The sequence below is a fragment of the Neomonachus schauinslandi genome, chromosome 8 (assembly GCF_002201575.2).
Source record: "Neomonachus schauinslandi chromosome 8, ASM220157v2, whole genome shotgun sequence".
Classification (NCBI taxonomy): Eukaryota; Metazoa; Chordata; class Mammalia; order Carnivora; family Phocidae; genus Neomonachus; species Neomonachus schauinslandi.
The window spans coordinates 45140063-45164098 of record NC_058410.1 but is presented as its reverse complement, the minus strand read 5'-3'; the positions used below and the strand labels follow the sequence as shown (position 1 = coordinate 45164098).

Below are 24036 nucleotides of genomic sequence, written 5' to 3'. Positions count from 1 at the left end.
TTAAATACTGGAGCTCTGAATAATTAAATCTGCATCTGAGGTTGCCTTATGGTAATCCGCTCTGAGCTCGCAAAGGAATAAATTAATTTGAAAAGTAAAGTAACTTGTATAAAAAAATCATTTTAGTCACCTGAGTCATACGAAGATGAACTCAGAAATGGTAAAGAACATACTGGTAGCTTACTGGCTACACTCACTGTAAAGTGAACGTACAGGCTGGAACAAAAACGAGTATTTCTTGTCAAGTGTGCTTTGCTTGCCTCAGATCCTATCTGACTTCCTTAAATATTCTTCATTTTACTTGCCCTTAATAGCTTGTTTTTTTAAGTAAGTTGAGAAGGATGTGTGGGTCTCTGAAAATCAAATTGATTTCTCCAGGTTTATTTCATTAATCATGATATGAAGTCACCACCTTTGTGGGTCCTCTGCATTTCCTTGATTGCTGTAACTATGTATTTATATTTTAACTAATGGAAAATGTACTGATTTTTAAGGTTTTCTGGAAGCAAGCTGAAGAATGAGGTAAGAATTGTTTTCATTTCTATTTTGTGTCTGCCGTAATATGTACTACAAACTGGACAATAAGTGCTAACCATCCTCGTTGGCAAATATACAAATCCATGTTAATTTATGAGGAGCCTGGTGAATGATTGAGAACTTCAGACAGAGCTAAGTTAGATTTGGGGCAACTGATGTTTCTTTACATGGACCTACTGAACAATTTCCGATTAGCCTAGGAAGGGTAATTTTTCGATTATTCTTACCTAATATCAGATACTTAAGAGGTGGCAAAAAAAAGACCATTACTGATCTAAGAAATTTCCATTAAATATAAACAGAAAGCCTAAAGCTGAGGATATGGAAGGAATTGGTATTTGGAATATACCCATTTAGACAAAACCTTTAATAGTAATCAGCAAGCCCAAATGTTATGCTGTGGTTTGTTTTTGTTTTAACCACTGTATGTGTGTGTGTGTGTGTGTGTGTGTGTGTGTGTGTGTGTAGTCAGTTTGCTGATCTCTTCTGCAATGTGGAGTTGGGGTGGATGGCGGAGGTGGGAGCTAGGGAGAAAGGGTACGTGTCTCTAGCACACACACACTCACACACTTTCTCCCTAGACTCCCCTCTCCATCCCCAACCAAGGAACAGATCAGCAAACTGCCTTTATCTAAATGAGTTAGACTACCATTAGGGACTGCATGGCTAATTAGGCACACGATAAGGCCTTCATTATCCTCAAGTTATCTAATCATTAAAAAGAGGTGCCACAGAACTAAGGGCACAGGACAATGTGTTGTGTGGTAAATCTGGACCTAGGGTAAATTGTAACCCCATTAGTTTGGTGAAATGATGCAAGCATATTATCTTAAGAAATAATATAAAGCCCCCAACCCTTTGAAATGACCCATTTCTTCCCACCAGTGCTTTTAATACAGTTAATGGCTAATTACATAATAAAATCCTCTAGATTGCTCTTTTTATCAATGAAATAATAGCTCTTTATTAGATAAACAATTGCGAAAGTGCAAAAATATTGACTTAGAAATACACTTCAGTTGACTGAAGTTTATGTCAATAGGGAATTTCAGTAATTTCTCTCAGGTGTTCTTTCCACCACTTTGATGAGGCTGGTGGTACTGGTGACCCATCAGCTGTTACAACACGCGTACGGCAAGGCTCACTTTACCGAATAAAAGAAAAAACGTTTCTCAAGTGTACTGTTTCCTCCTTAGGAGTGTCCACTACAAATTCAGGTATAGATTTGGTTAATAAATTTAAAATAAAGTATTTTTGTTAGGCTACACAGCCTATATTTCCGAAGACACCAGAAACAATTTTAGAGTATCGTTATTGTGATGATTACAGAAATGAACACGAGGGCTTTCTAAAGGCTCAGAACTACTCTAAATACTTTTAAAAACAATAATAGAATTTTGTTTAACAAAGTTGAAATTTTAAAAAATTATTTTGTACCTGAGGTGATCAACCATCAGTTTGCTCAGGATGCGAGACTTTCAGTGTAAACCTACATATACTTCAGTTCATTTGAACATTAATAACTGTGAGGTGGGGAAAATAGGTGTTAACATTGCTAATTTACAAGAGTTGTATTTGCTTTTTTAAAAATTCTGAATAAAGTTCTATTGTTTAAAACTCATGGGCAAGATATTAATCAATAGGTATATGGAGTAACAGGTACTAGGGGGCAAATAGTGAATCTTTGATGGATTTGCTCTTTTACAGTGTAGCAGGAAAATATGTCTTTAAAAGTAATCATATGTAATTATGAAGGGTGTCATGGGTGTTAACCTAGTTGAAGTAGTTAAGGACATTTCTCATAGGAAGTGACATTTAAGGAAAGAACTGAGCATAAGTGGGAGTTTGGAGGAGTGGAGTTGGGGAAGAGAGGAATAGTGGATGAAATAGATGTAGCTGTGTATAGGTTAAGGTTTCTCAGACTTGGTATTACTGACATTTTGGGCGATATAATTCTGTGTTGTGGGGGATGTCCTGTGGATGTTTAGCCACATCACAGGGTCTCTGGTTTCTATTCACCAGATTCCACACTCTCCCCCTTGTGACAACCAAAAATGTCTCTGAGGTTCCCAAGTGTCAACCACTGGCATGGGGAAGGCAAGCAAGAGGAGCGTCATGTTATAGGTATATGGATAAGTTTGGATGAGAGAATTTGTGGACTAGGATAATAGCTCTAGGGGTGGAGAGAATTTTAGCTAGGAAACATTGGAAAAGAAGCAGGTAGAAAGAATCGAAAGATAATGGGGTCAATTTGGGACTCATCATATTTGATGTGCTTGTGAAATATCCTGTATAGACTTGAGGTGAGCAGCTGGATATATGTGACTGGAACAGAGGACTTAGCTAGACATTTACTTTGATGGGCATTGAAGCCATGGTAATGGATAAAATTGTCTAGGGAAAAAAAACTAAATGATAACAGAAGCTATGAGAAAAGAGCTGTGAAAAGTGGGGAAGAAAGATAAGGATCAGTGAGATAATTGAGGAGAACCCAAAGAGGTAAGAAGAGAGGGAAGGGAATTTGGTGGCACAGAAGCAAGAGAAAAGAATGCTTTCAAAAAAAGGGAATGGTTACTGCTATAAAATGGCACTAAAAGGTCATCAAGCTAAAGGCTGAAAAAGGTCTATGGAATTAGTTAAGTGGAGAGAATTAATGACTTTAGGAAGAAACTTTTCAGTGGAGAGCTGGGGTTTGATTGGTTTGTGAAATGAGTGGGAAGTGTCAGTGAATGTAGAAAATTTAGTCAAGTTGAGGGTGATAGTTGGGGGAGGACTTGAAATTTAGTTTTGAAGGATGATTAGACTATCGTTCCAATGTTGGTAAAACAGATCCAGTAAAGAGTAGAGACTGAAGATATGAAAGAGAGGGGAAAGCTGAGAGCACAGAGTCACCAAAGGGGTACACAGGGAAGAGCTTCAGAGTGGAGGAAGTGGCTCTAGAGAGAAGGAACACTTCTCTCCTTAAAACAGGAAAAAGGAGAGGGTTAAGTTCAGTTGCAAGTAGGTTTGTAGATTTTGTGGCAGGAAATTAAGGTAGTTCAGTGGTTTTATATTTCTCTCTGTGGTATTATTAGTCAGTTAAGTCATCTGCAGTGAGTAAAAATCATGGGGGAAGAAAAGAGTTTGAAGAGCTTAAAGAAAGTACCAGTTCTTCTCAATCAGGATGCCCACAGAGATGTAGCCCAAGGGACTCATTGTATGTAAGGATTGTAGGTTTGTAAGGAACAAGCTCTTTTAGGCATATAGAATGGTACTGGCTAAGTGCTATCCTTTGGAAAATTCTGAAAGTGGTCATTCAAATCTTTTTCTGTAGGACTTAATTTTCTCACGGATTCCAAACTAGAGAGGTGAGAACAGTCTCTGAAAAACCAGAAACGTAGGGCATTATAATACTAAATTTCAGGAACCAGCAGGAATGCAAAATATTTAGGAGAAGCATATTACCTATTTGAAAAAAAATGCAGGCATAGAAGAAAATTTTATTTATTTTTTAAAACTGGTTTTTTTTTATCATGGTAAGTGTACTCTTTAATCCCATCCCCTAGCTCCCCCATCCTTCCATCTACCTCCCGGCTGGTAACCATCAGTTTGCTCTCTATAGTTAAGAGTCTGTTTCTTGGTTTGTCTCTCTCTCCTTTTTGTTCCTTTGCTCGTTTGTTTCGTTAAATTCCACGGAAGAGTGAGATCACATGGTATTTGTCTTTCTCTGACTGACTTATTTCACTCAGCCTTATGCTCTCTAGCTCTAGCCATGCTGTTGTAAATGGCAAGACTTCATTCTTTTTTAATGGCTGAATAATATTCTTATATATATACATATATATATATAAAAGAATATATATATCACATCTTCTTTATCCATTCATCTATTGATGGACACTCGTTGTTTTCATAGTTTGGCTATTGTAAATAAAGGTGCATGTATCCCTTTGAATTACTGTTTTTGTATCTTCGGGTAAATACTCAGTACTGCAATTCCTGGATAGTAAGGTAGCTCTATTTGTAATTTTTTGAGGAACCTCCATACAGTTTTCCAGGGGCGGCACCAGTTTGCTTTGCTACCAACAGTGCACAGGGTTTTTTTCCCTCCAGATCCTCGCCAATACTTGTTGTTTCTTGGGTTGTTGATTTTTAGCCATTCCGATAGGTCTGAGGTGATATCTCGTTGTAGTTTTGATTTGCATTTCCCTGAGGATGAGAGATGTTGAGCATCTTTTCATGTGTCTGTTGGCAATCTGTATGTCTTCTTTGGAGAAATGACTGTTCATGTCTTCTCCCATTTTTAAATTGGATTATTTGTTTTTTGGATATTGAATTGTATCAGTTCTTTATATATTTTGGATACTAACCCTTTATCGGATATGTTATTTGCAAATATCTTCTCCCATTCAGTAGGTTAATGTTCAGTTTTGTTGATTGTTTCCTTCACTGTGCAGAAACTTTTTATTTTAAATGGAAATTTTAAGTGAAAAGACATACCACATACCTGGATAGTTATGCTAGCTATTATAAATGTACTGATTCTTCCTATATTAATTTTGACATAAAATACCTCAGTAAAATTTTGCGTGGGTAATTAATTTTTGGAAATGATTAAAATGGCTGTAGACTCGATCTAGAACAATATACAGAAAGTAATAGTTAAGAGAAATGTAAACAAGAGTAGCCAAAAGGGACCTGTCTGGCAGATATCAAAATATTATGACACTATGATACAGACTCAACTGTAGGTGGAACAAATCTACAACAGAGATTAGATACCCAAAAAAAGACCCTAGTATACATAAGAATTTAATGTATGACCAAAGAGACATTACAACCAATGAAGGAAAAAAAAATTTTTTTTCAGTGAATTGTCTCAAGTCCTTTTTGGAGGAAGATACAGTACCATATAAATAAATAAAATTCTTCATCACATAATGTTAGAAAAATGGACTATTTCGGAAAAAAGTTTATAACTCATGCCTTGTATGAATTTCATATAAATTATTGAATATAAAAACAATACTTAGAAGGGAACATTTGTATCTACTTCATTTCTGGATAAGGAATGGTTTTCTAAGATGAAAACAAGAAATTTCAAAGGAAAAATATAGAAGGGAGAAATTGAAAACTACTTTGTATCAGAAGCATCATATATAAAATTTGAAGTCAAAAGAAAAACTGGAGAAAATATTGTCAGCAAATATGACAATGGGATAATATTTCTACTAATAAGGAAATCTTATCAATTTATAGAAAAATACGAAGACAACAAGAAAGAATAAAAGACATGAATAGAAAATACACACAAGGAAGAAAAGGCCAATAAATGCATGAAAAGATGGATTGCCAAATAAGCAAAAAATAAATAACATTTAAAATTATATAATTATCAAATATTAAGAAATTATTATGATGGTGGTGAAGGTCTGGTGAGATAAGCTCTTTCGTATCCTTCTGGTGACCACTGAACAAACTCCCTGGAAAATAGTTGGAAGGTCTGTATCAAGTCTTTAAAGTGATCATACTCTTTCTCCCACAGGTTCACTTTTGTATGAATCTCACATAAAGAAGTAACAGAAAATGCTTACAAAATATTATGCAAAAATTGTAATTGGCTATTGTGAAAAATTGTGCAACCTAAATTACTACTAATAAAGCAATGGTTACATCATTTATAGGACTTTTATGGGACTGAATATGATTTCATTTATTAAGAGTCTCTTTTAATGACATGGAAAAATATTAATTAGGAAGAAAAGAGGACACAAAGCAAATATATGTACATATGGCTTCAAATATGTAAAGAAAATTGGATATTTATATGTCATAGATGGGTGACAGGATTAATATGTGTAACTATGCTGTGCAATATAGTAGCCACTAGCCCCATGTAGCTATTAATTACATAAAATATTCAGTTTCTCTGTCACATTAGCCACATTTCAAGTCCATAATAACCACATATGGTGGGGCGCCTGGGTGGCTCAGTCCGTTAAGTGGCTGCCTTCGGCTCAGGTCATGATCCTGGGGTCTTGGGATCGAGCCCCACATCCAGCTCCCTGCCCAGGGGAGAGCCTGCTTCTCCCTCTCCATCTGCCTGCCACTCTGCCTACTTGTGCTCTCTCTCTGTCAAATAAATAAATAAAATCTTTAAAAAAATAATAATAAAATAACCACATATGGTATTGGATGGTGCAGACATAGAACATTTTCATCATCACAGAGAGTTCTGTCAGACAGCACTGTTTTAGAACATGTAAAATATTCAACTCCATGATAAAAAGACAACCCAATAGAAATATAACATGCTATATGAACATGCAATTCACACAAGATGAGAAAGAATAACCAGAAATAGTATTGGTGTTCATGGCGCCCCTTCTGATTGACCAGGTTTCCTAACATATGGTCAACAAATATTTTGAATACCATTCTTGCCCATAAACGTATGAAGAGGGCTCAACTTAATCAGGGAAATTTTAATCAGGGAAATGCAAATTAAAACCATAATGAATAATCATTTCACTATTATTGGAATAACAGCAGTTAAAAAGTCTGAAAATAAGCGTTGCTACAAGTGTGGAGCAAAGGAAGTCTCAAGAACAGCAGGAGGGAGTGTCACCAGTAAAGGTGAAGATGCACGCACCTTATGACTGCATTCCTACAGAAACCTTCACACTGCACAGGCAGGCAAACCGGAGTGGTGTTTGCGATCTCAGAAGGCTCGTAAATAAATGTCCATTATGATGTAGTGAGAGAATAAATTTTAGTATATTTATACAAGGTGATACTACAGGGCTTTGGAAATGAATGTACTATAGCTATAAGAATCAAATTAGACTCACCTCAAAAACCTCTACAGTTGGGTGAAAAAAAAAAAAACCTCATTGAATGTAGGATACATACTGTATGGTACTGATTTTAAAGCAATAGTCTATATTGCTTAAGAGTATTTACAGATGAGGTAAAGTTTTAGAGGTTTAAATAGGAATGATACAAACTAAACGAAGAACATTATTTCTTGTGGGGAATGAAGGGAATAAGATTAGGGAAGGCTACAGAGGCTGATTTCATATTTCAAATGTGTAATGTCTCCATCAGGTTGGCTAGTACATGGCTATTTATTACTTTTTATCTACAGCTTTTTAAAGTTTTAGATCGTTCATAATATAAAAGCAAACAATGAAAACACGAGAAAAGCAGAACAGAAAGACAGGAAGAGGATTGTAAGAGTAATTATCAGTTAGTGTATGAATTTTGATTATTTTAAATTATTTTTAGTTTTTATTCACAAATGCAGTGGTTCAAATTTCAGAAATGTCTTAGAGAATGTTTCTTTTAATCCTCAGGAATAAAACTAACAAAGCCTAGTCTCAAAACTTTGCCCTGATCAAAGAAAGCCTTTTTTTCCCCTGTGAATCTCTTAGTGTGAGCCAAATTTTGTTTTAACTAAGCTCCAGTAGTGAAGTTGCTATTATTTCTTAGGGAGTCAGCCCCTTGACTTCGTACATTTCAACCAGGAAGTTTCCCTGATAGCCTGAATTTCCTTCTCCTTAACATCGACCATTCATGGCCAGTTTAACAACTTTGCACCAAGATAAATAACAAATCCTCCCTCCTTGGTATATGCTTTGCAAATATTTGCAGAGTGTTATCATGCTCTCTTTTAGTCATCACTTAGTCAAACTGTGCTGCTTAAAGCCTTTAATCTTTCCTCATAAATCAGACCCTCTTGCCTTCTAATCATATTGTTTCTTTTCTGTAGGTTTCTTCTTGTTTTCTTTTGGACATAAGATTTTTAATAGTTTACCCAAGAGTACTGAGTCATCAGATGAGGGGAACCCTCCCCCACTCAACACACACCCCAGACCTCTGTAGCTGGCCTATGACCTGGCACTAATTTTAGTGCAATTAAAATAGCAAACGTATTAATGTAATTAAAATGATCATGTTTTACTTTTTTTCCCAGCTTATCAATCGCTCCTTTCTTTTTGTGCTACATGTTCTAGACAGCATATTACTATTTGATTTATACCAACTTTGCACACCATTGTTAACATATCCAACATATTAATTTTTAAAATTCTTCCTTGGGCACTTTTGCCTCATGTTGATGTTCCACATGTTGCTAGCTGCTAGGACACAAAACTACTCTTTATCAAGATGAGAGTTTTAAATAGATATTTAAATAAAAGACATATAATATACTTTGTTCTTTAATATGTATTTCCTTAGCACTCTAATATTTTTTATTGGGAAGTGTATTGTTTATCACACACACACACAAACACACACACACACACTTTTAAAATAGCCATAAGATAAAAACTCAAGACCTACCCCATAGTTTAACAGAGAGAAGTCCTCTCTGTGCTCCCACCCCAATCCCTTCTCCCTCCTTACCTACAAAAAGTTACTGTTTCCACAATTTGGTGTTAATCACTCCTTTGTATTTCCTTAAAGTTGATCACTTATGAATATATACCTAAACAGTGTGGTCCATGGCTACACAACAATATTAATGTACTTAATACCACTGAACTGTATACTTAAAAGTGGTGCATAGTTCTATGTATTGTTTATTATTGCCATTTATTATTGTTTATTATTGTATTTATTTGCCCTACATAGAATGGATTCATTTTTTTGTGACTTTCTGGTTTCATTCAGCATTAGATTTTGTGATTCATCAATGTTGATGTACATGTAGTTTTAATACCTTTATTGGTACTGCTGTATAATATTCCACTGTATGAAAATATCACAGTGCATTTATTTATTCCATTGTTGGTGAATCTTTTTTTTTTTTCTTTTGGCTGAAAAACAATATTGCTATGAACATTCTATGAACAGGTACAGAAATGGAATTCTAGGTTCTAGGATATGCTTAATGTGTAACTTTACTGGTAAGATTAAGTTGTTTTCCAAAATTATTGTATTAATTTATGTCTGTCCAACTGTGTGTAAGCATTCCTTTTGTTCCACATTCTCACTGATACTTGGCCTTGAATGATATTTTAGTTCTTGCCAATCCAATGGGTGTAAAATGGTACCTGTGATTTTCGTTTGAAAATTGTTTTAATAACTACATCAAAAAATAAGCTTGCATTTTTTTTTGATTTTTAATGGTCAATTCTCTTCTATGAAATAATTTGCTCAGATCACATAATTTTTCTATTTTAAAAATTCGATTCTTAGGAGTTCTTTAATATTCTAGTTACTAATACTCTGTAGGTTATGTGTTGTAAATAACTTCACCCTGTTGTGGCATGGCTCAACATTCTATAGTGTCTTTCAATGAAGATAATTTTTAATTTTATGATTAGTGTTTTTTTGTACCTTGTTTTAAAAAATCTGTGTATATTCCAGATCCTAAAATATTTTCTATATATTCTTCTAAAAGTAGAAAGTTACTCTTAACACTTAAGTCCTTATTTCATCTGCAGTGTTTTCAATTTTTTGTTGTTGTGGTAAAATATACATAACAAAATTGACTATCTTAATCATTTTTAATACACAGTTCAGTGGTATTAAATACATTTATATTGTTGTGTAATCATCACCACCATCCATCTCCAGAACTTTTAATCTTGCAAAACTGAAACACTATGCTCATTAAACAATAACTCCTCCCTCCCCCTTCCCCCTAGCCCCTGAAAACTACCATTCTACTTTCTGTCTCTATGATTGTGACTACTCTAGGTACCTCATATATGTGTAATCACATAGTGTTTGTCTTTTTGGGACTGGCATCATGTCCTCAAGGTTCATTCATGTTGTAGCATAAGTCAGAATCTCCCTCTTTTTGAAGGCTGAGTAATATTCCATTGCTTGTATATACAACATTTTGCTTATTTATTCATCTGTCAACAGACACTTGGATTGAATAATGCTGCTATGAACATAGCTTACTAATATCTCTTTTGAGACCCTACTTTCAGTTATTTTGGATGTATACCCAAAAGAAGAATGGCTGCATCATATACTAATTTCTTATTTAATTTCCTGAGGAACCACCATATTGCTTTACACAACAACTATACCATTTTACATTCCTACCAACAGTATATAATCATACATGTCCTCATCAACATTTTTTATTTTCTGTTTTTGTTTTTTTTTTTTTAATACTGGTAGTCCTAATGAGGGTGAAGAGGTATCTCCTTGTGGCTTTGATTTACATTTCCCTAATGATTAGTAATGTTGAATACCATTTCATGTGCTTGTTGATTAATATATATCTTCTTTAAAGAAATGTCAATTTAAGTCCTTTGTCCATTTTTGAAGCAGGTTGCTTGTTTTGTTGTTAAGTTTTACAAGTTCTTTATATGTCCTGCATATTAATCCCATATCAGATATATGATTTGAGAATACCTTCTCCTATTGCATTGATTGCCTTTTTTACTCTGTTGAATGTTCTCTGATGCACAAAAGTTTTTAATTTTATGAAGTCCAGTTTGTCTATTTTTGTTTTTCTTGTCATATCTAAGAAATCATTACCAAATCTAGTGTTACGAAGATTTTGCCCTGTCTTTTCTTCTAAGAGTTGTATAGTTTAGGTCTGATACTTCAGGTATTTGATTCACTTTGAGTTAATTTTTTACATGGTATTAAGTAAGGGCCTATCTCCATTCTTTTACATGTGAATATCCAGTTTTTCTAGCACCGTTTGTTGAACATACTGTCCTTTCCTTATTGAATGTTGTTGGCACCCTTGTCAAAAATCATTTGGCAGTTTTTGTGAGGGTTTATTTCTGGGTGTTCTATTTTGTTCTACTGACCTATATGTCTGTCTTTGTGTCAGCTCTAGTTTCTTTTGATTATTGTAGCTTTGTAGTAAGTTTTGAAATCAGGAAGTGTTAATTCTCCAACTTAGTTCTTTTATTTATTTATTTATTTATTTATTTGACAGAGAGAGACAGCGAGAGCAGGAGCACAAGCAGGGGGCGTGGGAGAGGGAGAAGCAGGCTTCCTGCTGAGCAGTGAGCCCGATGTGGGACTCCATCCCAGGACCCTGAGATCATGACCTGAGGCGAAGGCAGACGCTTAACGACTGAGCCGCCCAGGCACCCATCCAACTTAGCTCTTTCTTTCAGGATTATTTTTACTATTTGGGGCCTCTTGGATTCCATGTGAATTTTAGGATATATTTTTCTATTTCTGCAAAAACCATCATTGGGATTTTGCATTGAATCAATGGGTTACTTTGGGTACTATTGACATCTTAACAATAAATTTTCCAATTCATGAACATAAGATGTCTTTCCACTTATGTTTTAATTTCTTTGAACATTGTTTTGTAATTTCCATTATATAAGTCTTTCACCTTCTTGGTTAAGTGACTTCCCATGTATTTTATTCTTTTTTATGCTATTATAAATAAAACTGTTTTCTTCATTCTTTTCAGATTTTTTCATTTTAACTGTATCCTGTTACTTTGCCAAATTCATTTATTATTTCTAATAGGGTAATAGGGTTGGATTTTTTTTTTTTTTGGAATCCCTATGGTTTCCTACATATAAGATCATATCATCTGAAAACAGAGATAATTTTACTTCTTTCTTTCCAGTTTGGATGCATTTTATTTCTTTTTCTTGCCTAACTGCTCTGGCTAGGACTTGAAGCACTATGTTGAATAGAAGTGCTGAAAATGGGCATTGCTTTGTTTCTGATCTTAAAGGAAATACTTTCAGTCTTTCACCATTGAATATGATGTTTGCTATGGGCTTTTCATATGCCTTTTATTACATTGAGTACTTTACTTGTATTCCTAGTTTGTTTATTATTACTATAAAAGTGTGTCAAACTTTGTCAAATTCATCAGTTGAAATAATCATGTGTTTTTTCCCCTTTAATCTGTTAAGGTGGTATATGACACTGATTTTTGTGTGTCAAACCATCTTTGCATTCAAGGAGTAAATCTCACTTGGTCATAGGGTATAGTCTTTTTAATATGTTGCTGAGTTCACTTAGTATTTTGCTGAGGATTTATGCATGAATGTTCATGAGATTTTTTTTTTTTTTTTCCTTGTGGTGTCTTTGTCTGACTTTGGTATCAAGATAATGTTGGCCTCATAGAATGAGTTAGAAAGTGTTCCCTCTTCCTCAATTTTTGGGAAAACTTCAAGAAAGACTGATGTTATTTCTTCTTTATATGTTTGGTATAATTCACTAGTGAGGTCATGAGGATCAGAGCCTTTCTTTGTCAGATTTTTGATTACTGATTCAATTTCCTTACTGGTTATAGACCGATTCAGTTATTCTCTTTCTTTATGATGCCACCTTAGTTGAATCTGTGTTTCTAGGAATTTATCCATTTCATCTAGGTTATCCAACTTGTTGATGTACAGTTGTTCATGTACTCTCTTAAAGTCCTTTCTCAGTGGAATCAGTAGTTTTTTATTTTTTACTTTAGTCCTTTGAATCTTCTTTATTATTTTTTTAAGTCAATCTACTTATGGGTTTGTCAGTTTTGACCTTAAAGAACTAACCTTTGGTTTCATTGATTTTCTTTATTGTTTGTGTATTCTCTATTTCATTTATCTCTGCTTTGATCTTTATTATTTCCTTTCTTCTGCCCACTTTGGGTTTAATTTGTTCTTTTCATAGTTCCTTAAGTTGTTCCTTTAGATTATTGACTTGAGATCTTTCTTGTGTTTTAATGTAAGCATTTATAGCTATAAATTTCCCCTGTAGCACCACTTTTACTGCATCCTGTAATTTTGATGTGTCATATTTCTACTTCCATTCATCTCTAAGCATTATCTCTTTTCTCTTGTGATTTCTCCTTTGATCTATTGGTTGTTTAAGAGTATATTTAAGTTCCACAAATATATGAATTTTTCCTGTTTTCTTTTTGCTGGTTCATCTTTATCACGAGTGTTGTGTGTTCTTGGTCTTTTGCATTTCTACACACATTTTAGAATCAGCTTATTAATTTTCACAGAAAACCCTGATGGGATTTGATTGGAATTGCACTGAAGAAATAGATCAATCTGTGACATTTCTACGACATTGAATCTTATTATTCATAATTTAATATCTTTTGATAAAGTTTAATCATTTTCTTTTCTTTTTTTAGAAAAGGGGAGAGAGGGTGAGCAGGGGGGAGGGACAGAGGAAGAGGGAGAGAGAGAATCTCAAGTAGACTCCATGCCCAGTGTGGAGCCCAATATGGGGCTTGATCTCACAACCCTGAGATCGTGACCCAAGTTGAAATCAAGAGTCAGACACTAAACTGACTGAGCCACCCAGGTGCCCCAGTTTAATCATTTTCTTATAAATATTTTGCTCTTCTTTTGTTAGACTTATTCCTAGGCATCTTCTAATATTTGTTGTTACTTTATACAGTGTCTCTTTTATTGCATGTTTTCAATGTTTGTTCTTTGGTTTTAGAAATTCAACTGATTTTTTCATTGATCTTGTATCCAGCATTGTTGCTAAAAAAACCCCTGTTGTTAATTGTAAAAATTTCTGTGCAGTTTGTTTTAGTTTTTAATGTAATCAACTGCATCAGTTGCAAATAATGATAGTTTTTTTTTTCTTCCCTTTTAATAAACTTACTCTTTCATTACTTTTTCTGGCCTTACTGCTCTGGCTATTAACTGTTGAACAAAAGAGGCTAGAGTAGGCAACTTTATCTCATTTGTGATTTTTAAGAGAACATTTATAGTATTTTACTATTGAGTATGGTATTTGCTATGGATTTTTGATAGATTATTTTGATTTTTTTAATATTTTGATTATTAAATGATTAAGGAAATTTTCTTCTTTTCTAGCATTGATAGGCAGAGAGAGAGAGAGAGAGAAGTGAATGGTAGTTGGATTTTTAACAAATGCTTTTTCTGGTATCAATTGAGATGATTATATATGGTATTCTCCACTCCCCTTTTTTTCTTCTGTCAATGTGGTGAGTTAAAGCCTAACTTGGTTATGATCATTCTTATAGACTGCTAGGTTTGGTTTGCTAATGTTTCGTTTGGTACTGTTTCAAGTATGATAGTAACCAAGATTGGCCTATGATTTTTCTTTCTTTTTCTGTCCTTGTCCACCTTTGTCATAAAAGTTTTCAAATGAACTGGGACAAGGTTCTTCTTTTCCACTATCTGAAAAAAATCTTTTAAGTTTGAAAATATCTGTCTCCTGAATGCTTGATAAAACTCACCTATTAAAAATCTTCTGAACCTGTTTTTCCCCCTTTGCAGTAAGATTTTGATTATTAATTGTATTTGCTAATGGAAATGAGAATATTCTCTTACTCCTAACTTAGATTTAACACAACACTATGTATTGACATTTTTTTGTTTCTGTTTCTCTCTCTCTTTCAATTTCACTAAATTACTTTCTTGGGACAAATAAACATGATTTTCCACCCATGAGAAAAGGTATAAGAGGGGTGCCTGGGTGGCTCAGTCGTTAAGCGTCTGCCTTCGGCTCAGGTCATGATCCCGGGGTTCTGGGATCGAGCCCCATATGGGGCTCCCTAATCCGCGGGAAGCCTGCTTCTCCCTCTCCCACTCCCCCTGCTTGTGTTCCCTCTCTCGCTGTCTCTCTGTCAAATAAGTAAATAAAATCTTTAAAAAAAAAAAAAAAGAAAAGGTATAAGAAAAAAGTGTAAACTTTCCTGAAATTAGAATTTGAGTGCATATCTTGAATAATTAAGACTGATTAAATAGAATGGATTGGGATAAACTGTGCTAATATATCAGTTCATGATAGTTAATCATGTATATAGTAGTTCTTTATTAATTTCTTAAAAATTATTTAATCAGGATAAGCCTTCTCTATCTATACTTGAAAACGGAGAGTAGCAAGGATGAAAACTAAAACCTAACCTGAAAGAAATATATTTCTGCTGCACTTTTAATATAAAATCTTTGGAAAGTTTATATCAAATCAGTCAATAAGAAATCAAAATATCTAAAATATCTGCTTTAGGGACTGAGAAGTCCTCCCAACTTCTTCCTGATTTAGCATGTAAGTCTGCAAGTCTACAAAGGTTGGGAATGATAAGGCAGGGTAGGAACCCAACTTATATAAGTATTAAATGTTCAATATGACAGAGACAAAGAAACACAAAAACTCTAGAAGAAAATATAGGAAAACTATGAGAAAGAATGAAATTTTGTCCTTGCCAGGAGTACCTTACTTCCTTTATCAGAGTCACAATTTCATTATTTGCCCAAACATTTGATTAGAGATCAGTTTGTTAAAACTTTATTTGAGGGGCAGGAACGAGTAGTTATGACCTGGGGAGACTGATTTGCTGAGGCTCTGGTTCTGTCATAAATATGCATTCTCCCTTTCTGTGTGGATTTTTTGTAGGTATGTCAATCCTGCAACATTATATATTTTTGTCATTTGTCATTTTTTCTAATTTTCTGAAGACTACCAGAGGTGTATTTTCCCCCAAAAGGGATTCAAAAAAAGAACACATAACTAAATTTAGGGTGGGGGAAGGTTGAGGTGAGAAAGTCCATGGTACTAATTTGGGAATCAGAAGACTTAGACTCCATTCACAATTCTACCACTAATTATTTCTGAGACTACATAAATTAGTTAACTTCTTATCATGTTGTTTACATAATCCATAAAGGATTTAGTAATCCATAAATGGATTTGGCAATCCTTGATCCTCTTATAGTTAAAATAATTTCAACAGTTTTAAAAGTGGATCTTTCAAAATTTATGCCATTAACGAATGTGAACTAAAATTAGATTTCTAAAAGTTGTGCAAACTGACAAATATTCAAAACTAAAATCCAAAGTAATAGGCAAAATTGTTTAAATTGTGGGTTTCTATTTTATTAGAATTGTATTTTGGAGCCAAATAGTTGATCATGACTTATTTCTTTTCATTTTTCCAATTATAGGGTGGCTTCACTCGTAAATATTCACTAAGTTCAAAAACTGGAACGCTTCTTCCAGAATTCCCCAGTGCTCAACACCTTGTGTACCAAGGATGCATTTCTAAAGACAAGGTATCAATTAAAGATACTTCTCTATTGATTTTCTGATATGTTGTTTCCATATCTCAATTTGCTGGGAATCTCATGGCACTTGCAGGAAGCAGTCAGAAATCTGCATAATCACACATAATTGACTGATTTATAGGAGGGACAAATGTTTACTAACATTGATTAAACACTTTCCAATTAATTATTTACCATTTCCATGATAGTATGTAATCAGAAGTTTGTAAAATAAACCTCAAAAGAGTAAAGATAATTTTTTATTTAAAACTCAGTATCAAGGAAGAAAATACTAGAATGTGTCTATCACATGCAATTTCTTTAATTATAAGCTTTATGCTTTTGATTAGCTTCGTATAATTTCAATAAATAGTCATCAGACACTTCTCTGGGACAGAATTTTTTCCAAGCATTGAGGGGGAGATACCTAGATGAATGCAAGGACTGTATAGAGGTTGACAAAGTTTCCTTTCCATTCGAAAATTCTGTGTTCCCTTATATATTTGCAATTTTTTTGAAAGTTAAGGAAGAAACACTTTCATAGGATTCAGTTTATAAATAATCCTCAATGTGACTTTTCAATGCTTATATAATAAAATCTAAGAGCAAATCCTCCTCTATTTCTGAACTTCTAAAGTCATTTGCTAAGTATCTACTGAATGATTGATAGCTCCTGCTAGTAGTATTAAATCAGGGTATAATGATTTCTACATTCTTCTTAAACCAAAGTTAATTTTTCATTAGTACTTAAGGAAAATATCTTTTTTAAAAAGATTTATTTACTTATTTTAGAGAGAGAGAAGGCACATGAGCAGGGGGAAGGGACAAAAGGAGAGGGAGAGAAAATCTCAAGCAGACTATGCACTGAGTGGGGAGCCGGGGGTGGGGCCTGCCCCAGGGCTGATCTCACAACCCTGAGATCATGACCTGAGAGGAATCCAAGAGTCAGACATTTAACCAACTGTGCCACCCAGGTGCCCCTTAAGGAAAACATCTTTTTTTTTTTTTTAAAGATTTTATTTATTTATTTGACAGAGAGAGACACAGGGAGAGAGGGAACACAAGCAGGGGGAGTGGCAGAGGGAGAAGCAGGCTTCCCGCAGAGCAGGGAGCCCGATGTGGGGCTTGATCCCAGGACCCTGGGATCATGACCTGAGCCGAAGGCAGACGCTTAACGACTGAGCCACCCAGGTGCCCCAGGAAAATATCTTTAATATATTTTTAAGTCAGTTCATATTCTTGAGGTGCAAAGACAGCACCTCAAGAGGAATATGAGTAACTAACGTCCAACTGATTACTTTAGTAGTGGGCTTTCTGTGGAAACTGGCAATAAAATAACACATTGATAAAAAGATCTATTGACAGATAACAGTAACTTCCGGGGTCCATTCTGATGACTTACTCTTCCTGTTAAGAATAGGTAAAATAGGGGCGCCTGGGTGGCTCAGATGGTTAAGCGTCTGCCTTTGGCTCAGGTCATGATCTCCTGGTCCTGGGATGGAGCCCCAGGACGAGCCCCACATTGACCCCCACATGGAGCCCCACGTCAGGCTCCCGGCTCAGCGGGGAGTCTGCTTCTTCCTCTCCCTCTGTTTCTCCCTCTGCTTATGCTCTCTCTGTCTCTCTCTCTAAAAATGAATAAAATCTTAAAAAAAATAGGCAAAATATTGAAGATAATTCTCAGATGTTGATTCCAAGCAAGTCTCCTTTTTTTTTTTAAAACTTATAGATATTATGTGATATTATGACTTCAGATTTGAGACATCTCCAGTACATATTAACATGTGGCAGTCTGTGCGGGAACCTGTGGAAATCAGTGACAGTCCAGGGAACATGGTTCTTTGGGGAGGGTATTGTTGGGTCCCCTTTGTGAAGAGAATGGCTTACATGCAAACGTATCATGAAGATGTTTGCTGTGTAAATATTCCTGGTGAGAGAGAGGGGGGTGGGGAGAGCAACAAAGAAAAAAAGAGAAGTGAGGACATGTTCCAATAGTTTATTTCAGTTTCTCTGCTAGTCTCCAAGGAATTCCTTACTTGTCAACTTGAAAAACTGGTCTGTAGATCATTTCTCACCCAGGTATCAGGATGCTTAAAAAACCCCTGGTTTCTAAGTTCATTCCCAGTGGTCCTCATCATGAGCACCAGGGACTAACACTCCTCTTTGTCCCTTGAAGACAGCTGGACGTTGCTGTTCACCCTCTTAGCCAGTAGCCAAGTTCCCCAGGTAACTTGTCAGTTTCTAGCAAGAGGGGTGGGGCTGGAGCTAAGCACTTTATTCACCTCCTTTCTTGAAGCAGAAAGGATGGGACTTTCCAGGGAGAAGTTGATCCCAGTGAGGTGGGGATTGGTTGGGCCACTTTCTGCCTCATCATGGTGTCACTCAAGACAGTTGCCACCCCCCACCCCCCTCACTAACTTTTCTCAAGATAAACCTTGTCTCTGCTCTTGCCCGCTCTATAAATGTGGTGTCTGTTCTCAGAAAATTGAGCAAAATTAAGTTTAGAAATAAGAGTATGCCACAATAAAAATTTATTGTCCTGAAACTATGTAAATATTAAAGAAGCAAATGTAGTACCAATAGTAAGATTAAAAACTCTTGCTGATTTGTGTATAAAGGAATTTTGACACACATAAATGGAAATACTTGTGAGGATAAAAGCTTCCTTGTACTTCAGTAGGTTTCAGGGATCAAAAGTTTAATTTTTGACAGCAGTTATGAATTCCTTTCTATCTTTCATATGGTCCTTATCCTTAGTTTTAAAAATATGTCTTGGCAACCTATCTAAAAATATGATATCATTGCCTAAAGTGTGGAGCATGTCTCAATTGCATCAGTGGTGACATATTCCACTAGAGGTATCCTATAATCAGCATACCTCCTTGCAGGGAGATTAGTAATTTGCACGTCACTGTGATATAGCCTTGAGCTAAACTACAAGATGTGCGCTGTCACTAGTCTGTTGGGATAAAGGCTGGAGAGGAGAGGGTTAGAGTGGGACACTCCCGTCACCATCATCACCCCAGGTACTGTTGGGATAAAATTAGCTCCAGCGGTCAATCTCTTAACATGTATTATGGATTATTCCAACCACTTTGCTTGTGTTAATTTGTTTAGTCCTCATAACAGCCCTATTAGAAATTTACTGTTATTATCACTTCCGTTTTCCAGATGAGGAATTTAAAACACATCATATAGCTAGTAAGTGGCAGATCAGAGCTGGTTTTCAAATCCAGGTGGTCCATGGGCAAAGCACACACCTGTAACCTCTAAGCCCAACTTCTCGTTCACTTAGACTACACAACCAGCAACAAGTAGCCATATTTCTAGCTGATAAAATAAAGAGATTTGAATTTGAATGTTATTAGTTTGTTAAAATACTATTTAGTTCTAGTCCATTTTAGAATATGTTTACAACTTTTATTAGTTTGTTAAAATACTATTTAGTTCTAGTCCATTTTAGAATATGTTTACAACTTTTTATCTATGCTATCCAAATGTCTGTGGTAACATGGAAACAGAGACTCTTCATAACAGACACTCACCGTTCAAATCTTCTTTGGGTAAATTTTCGAGTCATTTGATATCACCAATTTCAGGTAATATTTAGTAAGATCTTACTGTGTACCAGGCACTGCTCTATGTGCATCATATCTTATTTAATCTGGGTAATATATTATTCATACCCTACTTAAAGAGAAAAAGCTTAGGGTTCAGAGACCAAGCATCCTGTGCACTGTAGTGCAGGGGAACTGGGCGCTGGATTTTAGCTGACTTCACACTGCTATGCCACACTGCCCAAGCACTCACTTATTTCTACTGTATGAAGAGCTGATATATTTTACCATTTTACGTTTATTTCCGCAATCGAAGGTAATCTGCTTATTAGGTAGAAAAATTCAACGTTGCTTTGGCCCACATCTCCCTGCACAGTCACCTTTTTCATTGTTCATATGACACTATATTGTAATCGTCTATTTGCTTGCCTTTCTCCCTTCACAAGGCAGTAAGCTCCTGGAAATAAGAACTGTGCCTTTGGTTTTGATTCCTCGACATTGAGCACCATGCCTGGTACCTAACAGGAGCTTAAAAAATGCATGCTGAATAAATGAATGAACAAATGAATGCATAAACAAATGAAGGCAGGGTTGAAAGGACTCTTTGGTTAAGCGTTTTCTTCCTTGAAATAGGTTGATACCCTCATAATGATGTATAAAACTCACTGCCAGTGCATCCTGGACAATGCAATTAATGGAAACTTTGAAGAGGTAAGGGTGACAAAGAATGCTTTGCTGATCATATTATGTGTAATTTCTCGTCCTGTTCTTTATGAGTTCGTGTTAAGGAAGAATCTTAATGTACATACTTTTTGCTTTATAACTAGATCCAGCATTTCTTATTACACTTTTGGCAAGGAATGCCTGATCATCTTCTTCCCCTGCTTGAAAACCCTGTTATCATTGACATTTTCTGTGTTTGTGACTCAATTCTTTATAAGGTAAGCTCTTTGGGGTATCTTAAACACGAACCATGTATTGTTTTAATGAGCATTCTGTCTACATTTTTCCATTATATTTTCAATAAATTTGTTATTTCTGGCTGGAGATACAATGTTATTTTTTTCTGATGAGAAAGCAATATTTAGTAGGTGTGTATTTTAATGTACATTTACATGAAAACAAAATTTCTTACAGTTAAGAATGATTCTAAATGTCCCATACTCACTAATAATACATGAAAACTTAGTTGATTTTTGTTAACTGTTTAAGGTGTTTTCAGAGTGAATAACAGAATGGCTTTTTCACTATCGGTGTTCTGGGGGAAAAGCAGAATTAACCACTCTTATCGGATTAACAACTTAAAAATACTGGAAACCTCTAGCTTTAATGTATTAACATCAATTTCTGTTCTCAAACCAAGTAAGAGTCCTCAAGTGTCTACAGAAGGTTCCTGAAGACATCACGAACAAAGATGAGCTGGTTGGCGTTCTAGCCAAACATTTATCTGGGAAGAGGGGACACTAATTCCTTGGTAGTCTGACCTCTACTTAGAGCAGCAGTAAGGTCCAAGCTGAGGGAGAAAACTGCATTGCAATCTGGATAAATCTGTTTGGACTGTCATTCAGTACCTCCCAGAAATATTCTTTAAAACATGTTATTTATTTATTTTTTTTACAAATGGTCTGTTTATTTTTAGTCCAACATAAAAGTCCTGAGTTTAAGTACCTTTAAATGAACTGTTTCCTTCCTCATAGCGGACCCAGGGAGGAACAGTAGAATGAGTTTCTGCAAGATCTTCATTCCATCTCTAAAGAATGGTCAGCTTTTAGTCTATAAAACAGCACATGATTACCAAGGTCAATTCACTGGTAACTAACGTACTGGGTATATACATTACTGTCTCATACACATGGAATACATGTGCATTTTGCTGGTAGGATACACAGGCCTTTGTAGATTAGTGTCTACCCACATTTTGAAATATCTTCTCCTCCAGACCTCTTGGTCCTCTTTGTCAGGCTGGACCACTCAGTTTATCAGCCAGCCCCGTGGATCTGCGTTGTTCATATCCTATTTGGTCCCCACTTCTTTTACTTAGTCTAGTTTTTCCTGAGCTGGGATCAGTCAGCACTACCTAATTTCTTCTTTCTACCAGTTCTCATTCAGGTCCTACCCATCTCATCAATGTTTCGGTCTCAGTCTAGCCCTTTCTTTCAGTATTCTTTCTGTTCTGATAATTAACTCTCTGGACCCAGTATATTAGTGTTGCTTGCTTAACCTAGTATTGCAATGTTTCTGGATCCCCACCCCCGCCTTTTACACACGCACACACACCCCCCTTACATGTACATTAATTTTAGAGATAAAAATATAACTTCCAGAAATGAATTAACATATTATTCTCTAGAAAGCTAGGAATTAAAAAGTAATTGACAAATAAGTGTCTTTCTACAAAAATACTAAGTAAGGATATATGTTAACTCTCTTTTGCTGTGATTAAGGTTCTTACAGATGTACTCATTCCTGCAACAATGCAAGAAATGCCTGAAAGGTAGGTTCAGTCAATAAAATGTGATAATTTCTTAGGGTAGGGTTTAACCCTATCCATTATATTAAAGGAAAACATTAAATAGAAATTCATTTGTTTATCAAGATTATTTGCCTGCTCCTGTCCCTTTGTAGAGCTAGGTGATGTGCCTCAATGCTTATAGTCAAACCGCAATGAACAAAATTGATGGAACCATCCTGAAATCCTTTTAATATGAGAGATGCCCAAGTGAAAAATAAATATTTAGGGGTCATTGACCTTGTGGAAACTGGCTAGAAGAATATAAATGGGGATAATTGATGGAAAATAACCACAATGATAAAAATTAAAGAACTATTTTATCTTTATTATTAACTTTGGTCTTAATTGCAAAATCAGAAGGTAGGGTAACAGAATTACCACCTTCTTTTAATGAAGGAATAAGTACTCTTAACACCTCTATGTCACAAGGGTGCCTGGGTGGCTCAGTCGGTTAAGCATCTGTCTTCGGCTCAGGTAATGATCTCAGGGTCCTGGGATCGAGTCCCGCATTGGGCTCCCTGCTCAGCGGAGAGTCTGCTTCTCCCTCCACCCTGCTCATGTTCTCTCTTGCTTTCAAATAAATAAATAAAATCTTAAAAAACAAAACAAAACACTTCTACGTCACAGAATGGCTGCACTTACTTAGTGGCAGATATCTGGCCATGCAACTGATGTAATTATAGCTGGCCTTTATTAAACACATCATGGGCTTTGAGACACATGAATTGTTTCACTTAACTCCTACAACCACCTGAAAGTGACTATTTATGTATTTATCTCTTAAGTATGCCACTGGTTCTTTGTAGAAAATGAAAAACGTGCATAAATGCATTAAAAACTCATAATTTCTCCACATTCTTAATGTGTTAGGTTAGTATTTCATAGACTTTTTCTAAGAATACCTGTAAATATACACATTTTTTAAAAAACGGGACCATAGTATATATATTAGTGCGACATACTGTGAAAATCTTTCATATCAACAAATACAGATCAACATTATCTTTTTAAATGGCTGCATAGATTTCCAGCACCTGAAAAATATTAGACTTTATTTTATTTTATTTTAAAGATTTTATTTATCTATTTGAGAGAGAGAATGAGAGAGAGAGAGCATGAGAGGGGGGAGGGTCAGAGGGAGAAGCAGACTCCCTGCCGAGCAGGGAGCCCGATGCGGGACTCGATCCTGGGACTCCAGGATCATGACCTGAGCCGAAGGCAGTCACTTAACCAACTGAGCCACCCAGGCGCCCTATACTTTATTTAACCAATTCCTTATCATTGAACAATTAGATTTTTTAAAAACACAACCTGTCAGACTATTCCCCAGTAACAATTATGATTGCATATTCACAAATGAGGAACCTGGCAGCAGAAGGAATTAATTTATTTGCTCAGAGTCAGTTAATTAGTAAGAAGCATAGCCAGGATTTTAATTGAGGGCTGTTGAACTCCACTTCTATTCTTTTTCCTC

At 35.4% G+C, this 24036-nt stretch overlaps 1 protein-coding gene across 1 annotated transcript in view; it reads left to right on the top strand.

Moving 5' to 3' along the window:
- Window positions 1-24036, top strand: part of RFX6 (regulatory factor X6) — a 56394-nt gene that overhangs the window by 18350 nt on the left and 14008 nt on the right. Inside the window, exons 6-10 of the mRNA XM_021693628.1 lie at window positions 495-522; window positions 16395-16502; window positions 20684-20761; window positions 20878-20991; window positions 22495-22544. Coding sequence (XP_021549303.1) covers window positions 495-522; window positions 16395-16502; window positions 20684-20761; window positions 20878-20991; window positions 22495-22544 — 378 coding nt within the window. The remainder of the gene's footprint in view (window positions 1-494; window positions 523-16394; window positions 16503-20683; window positions 20762-20877; window positions 20992-22494; window positions 22545-24036) is intronic.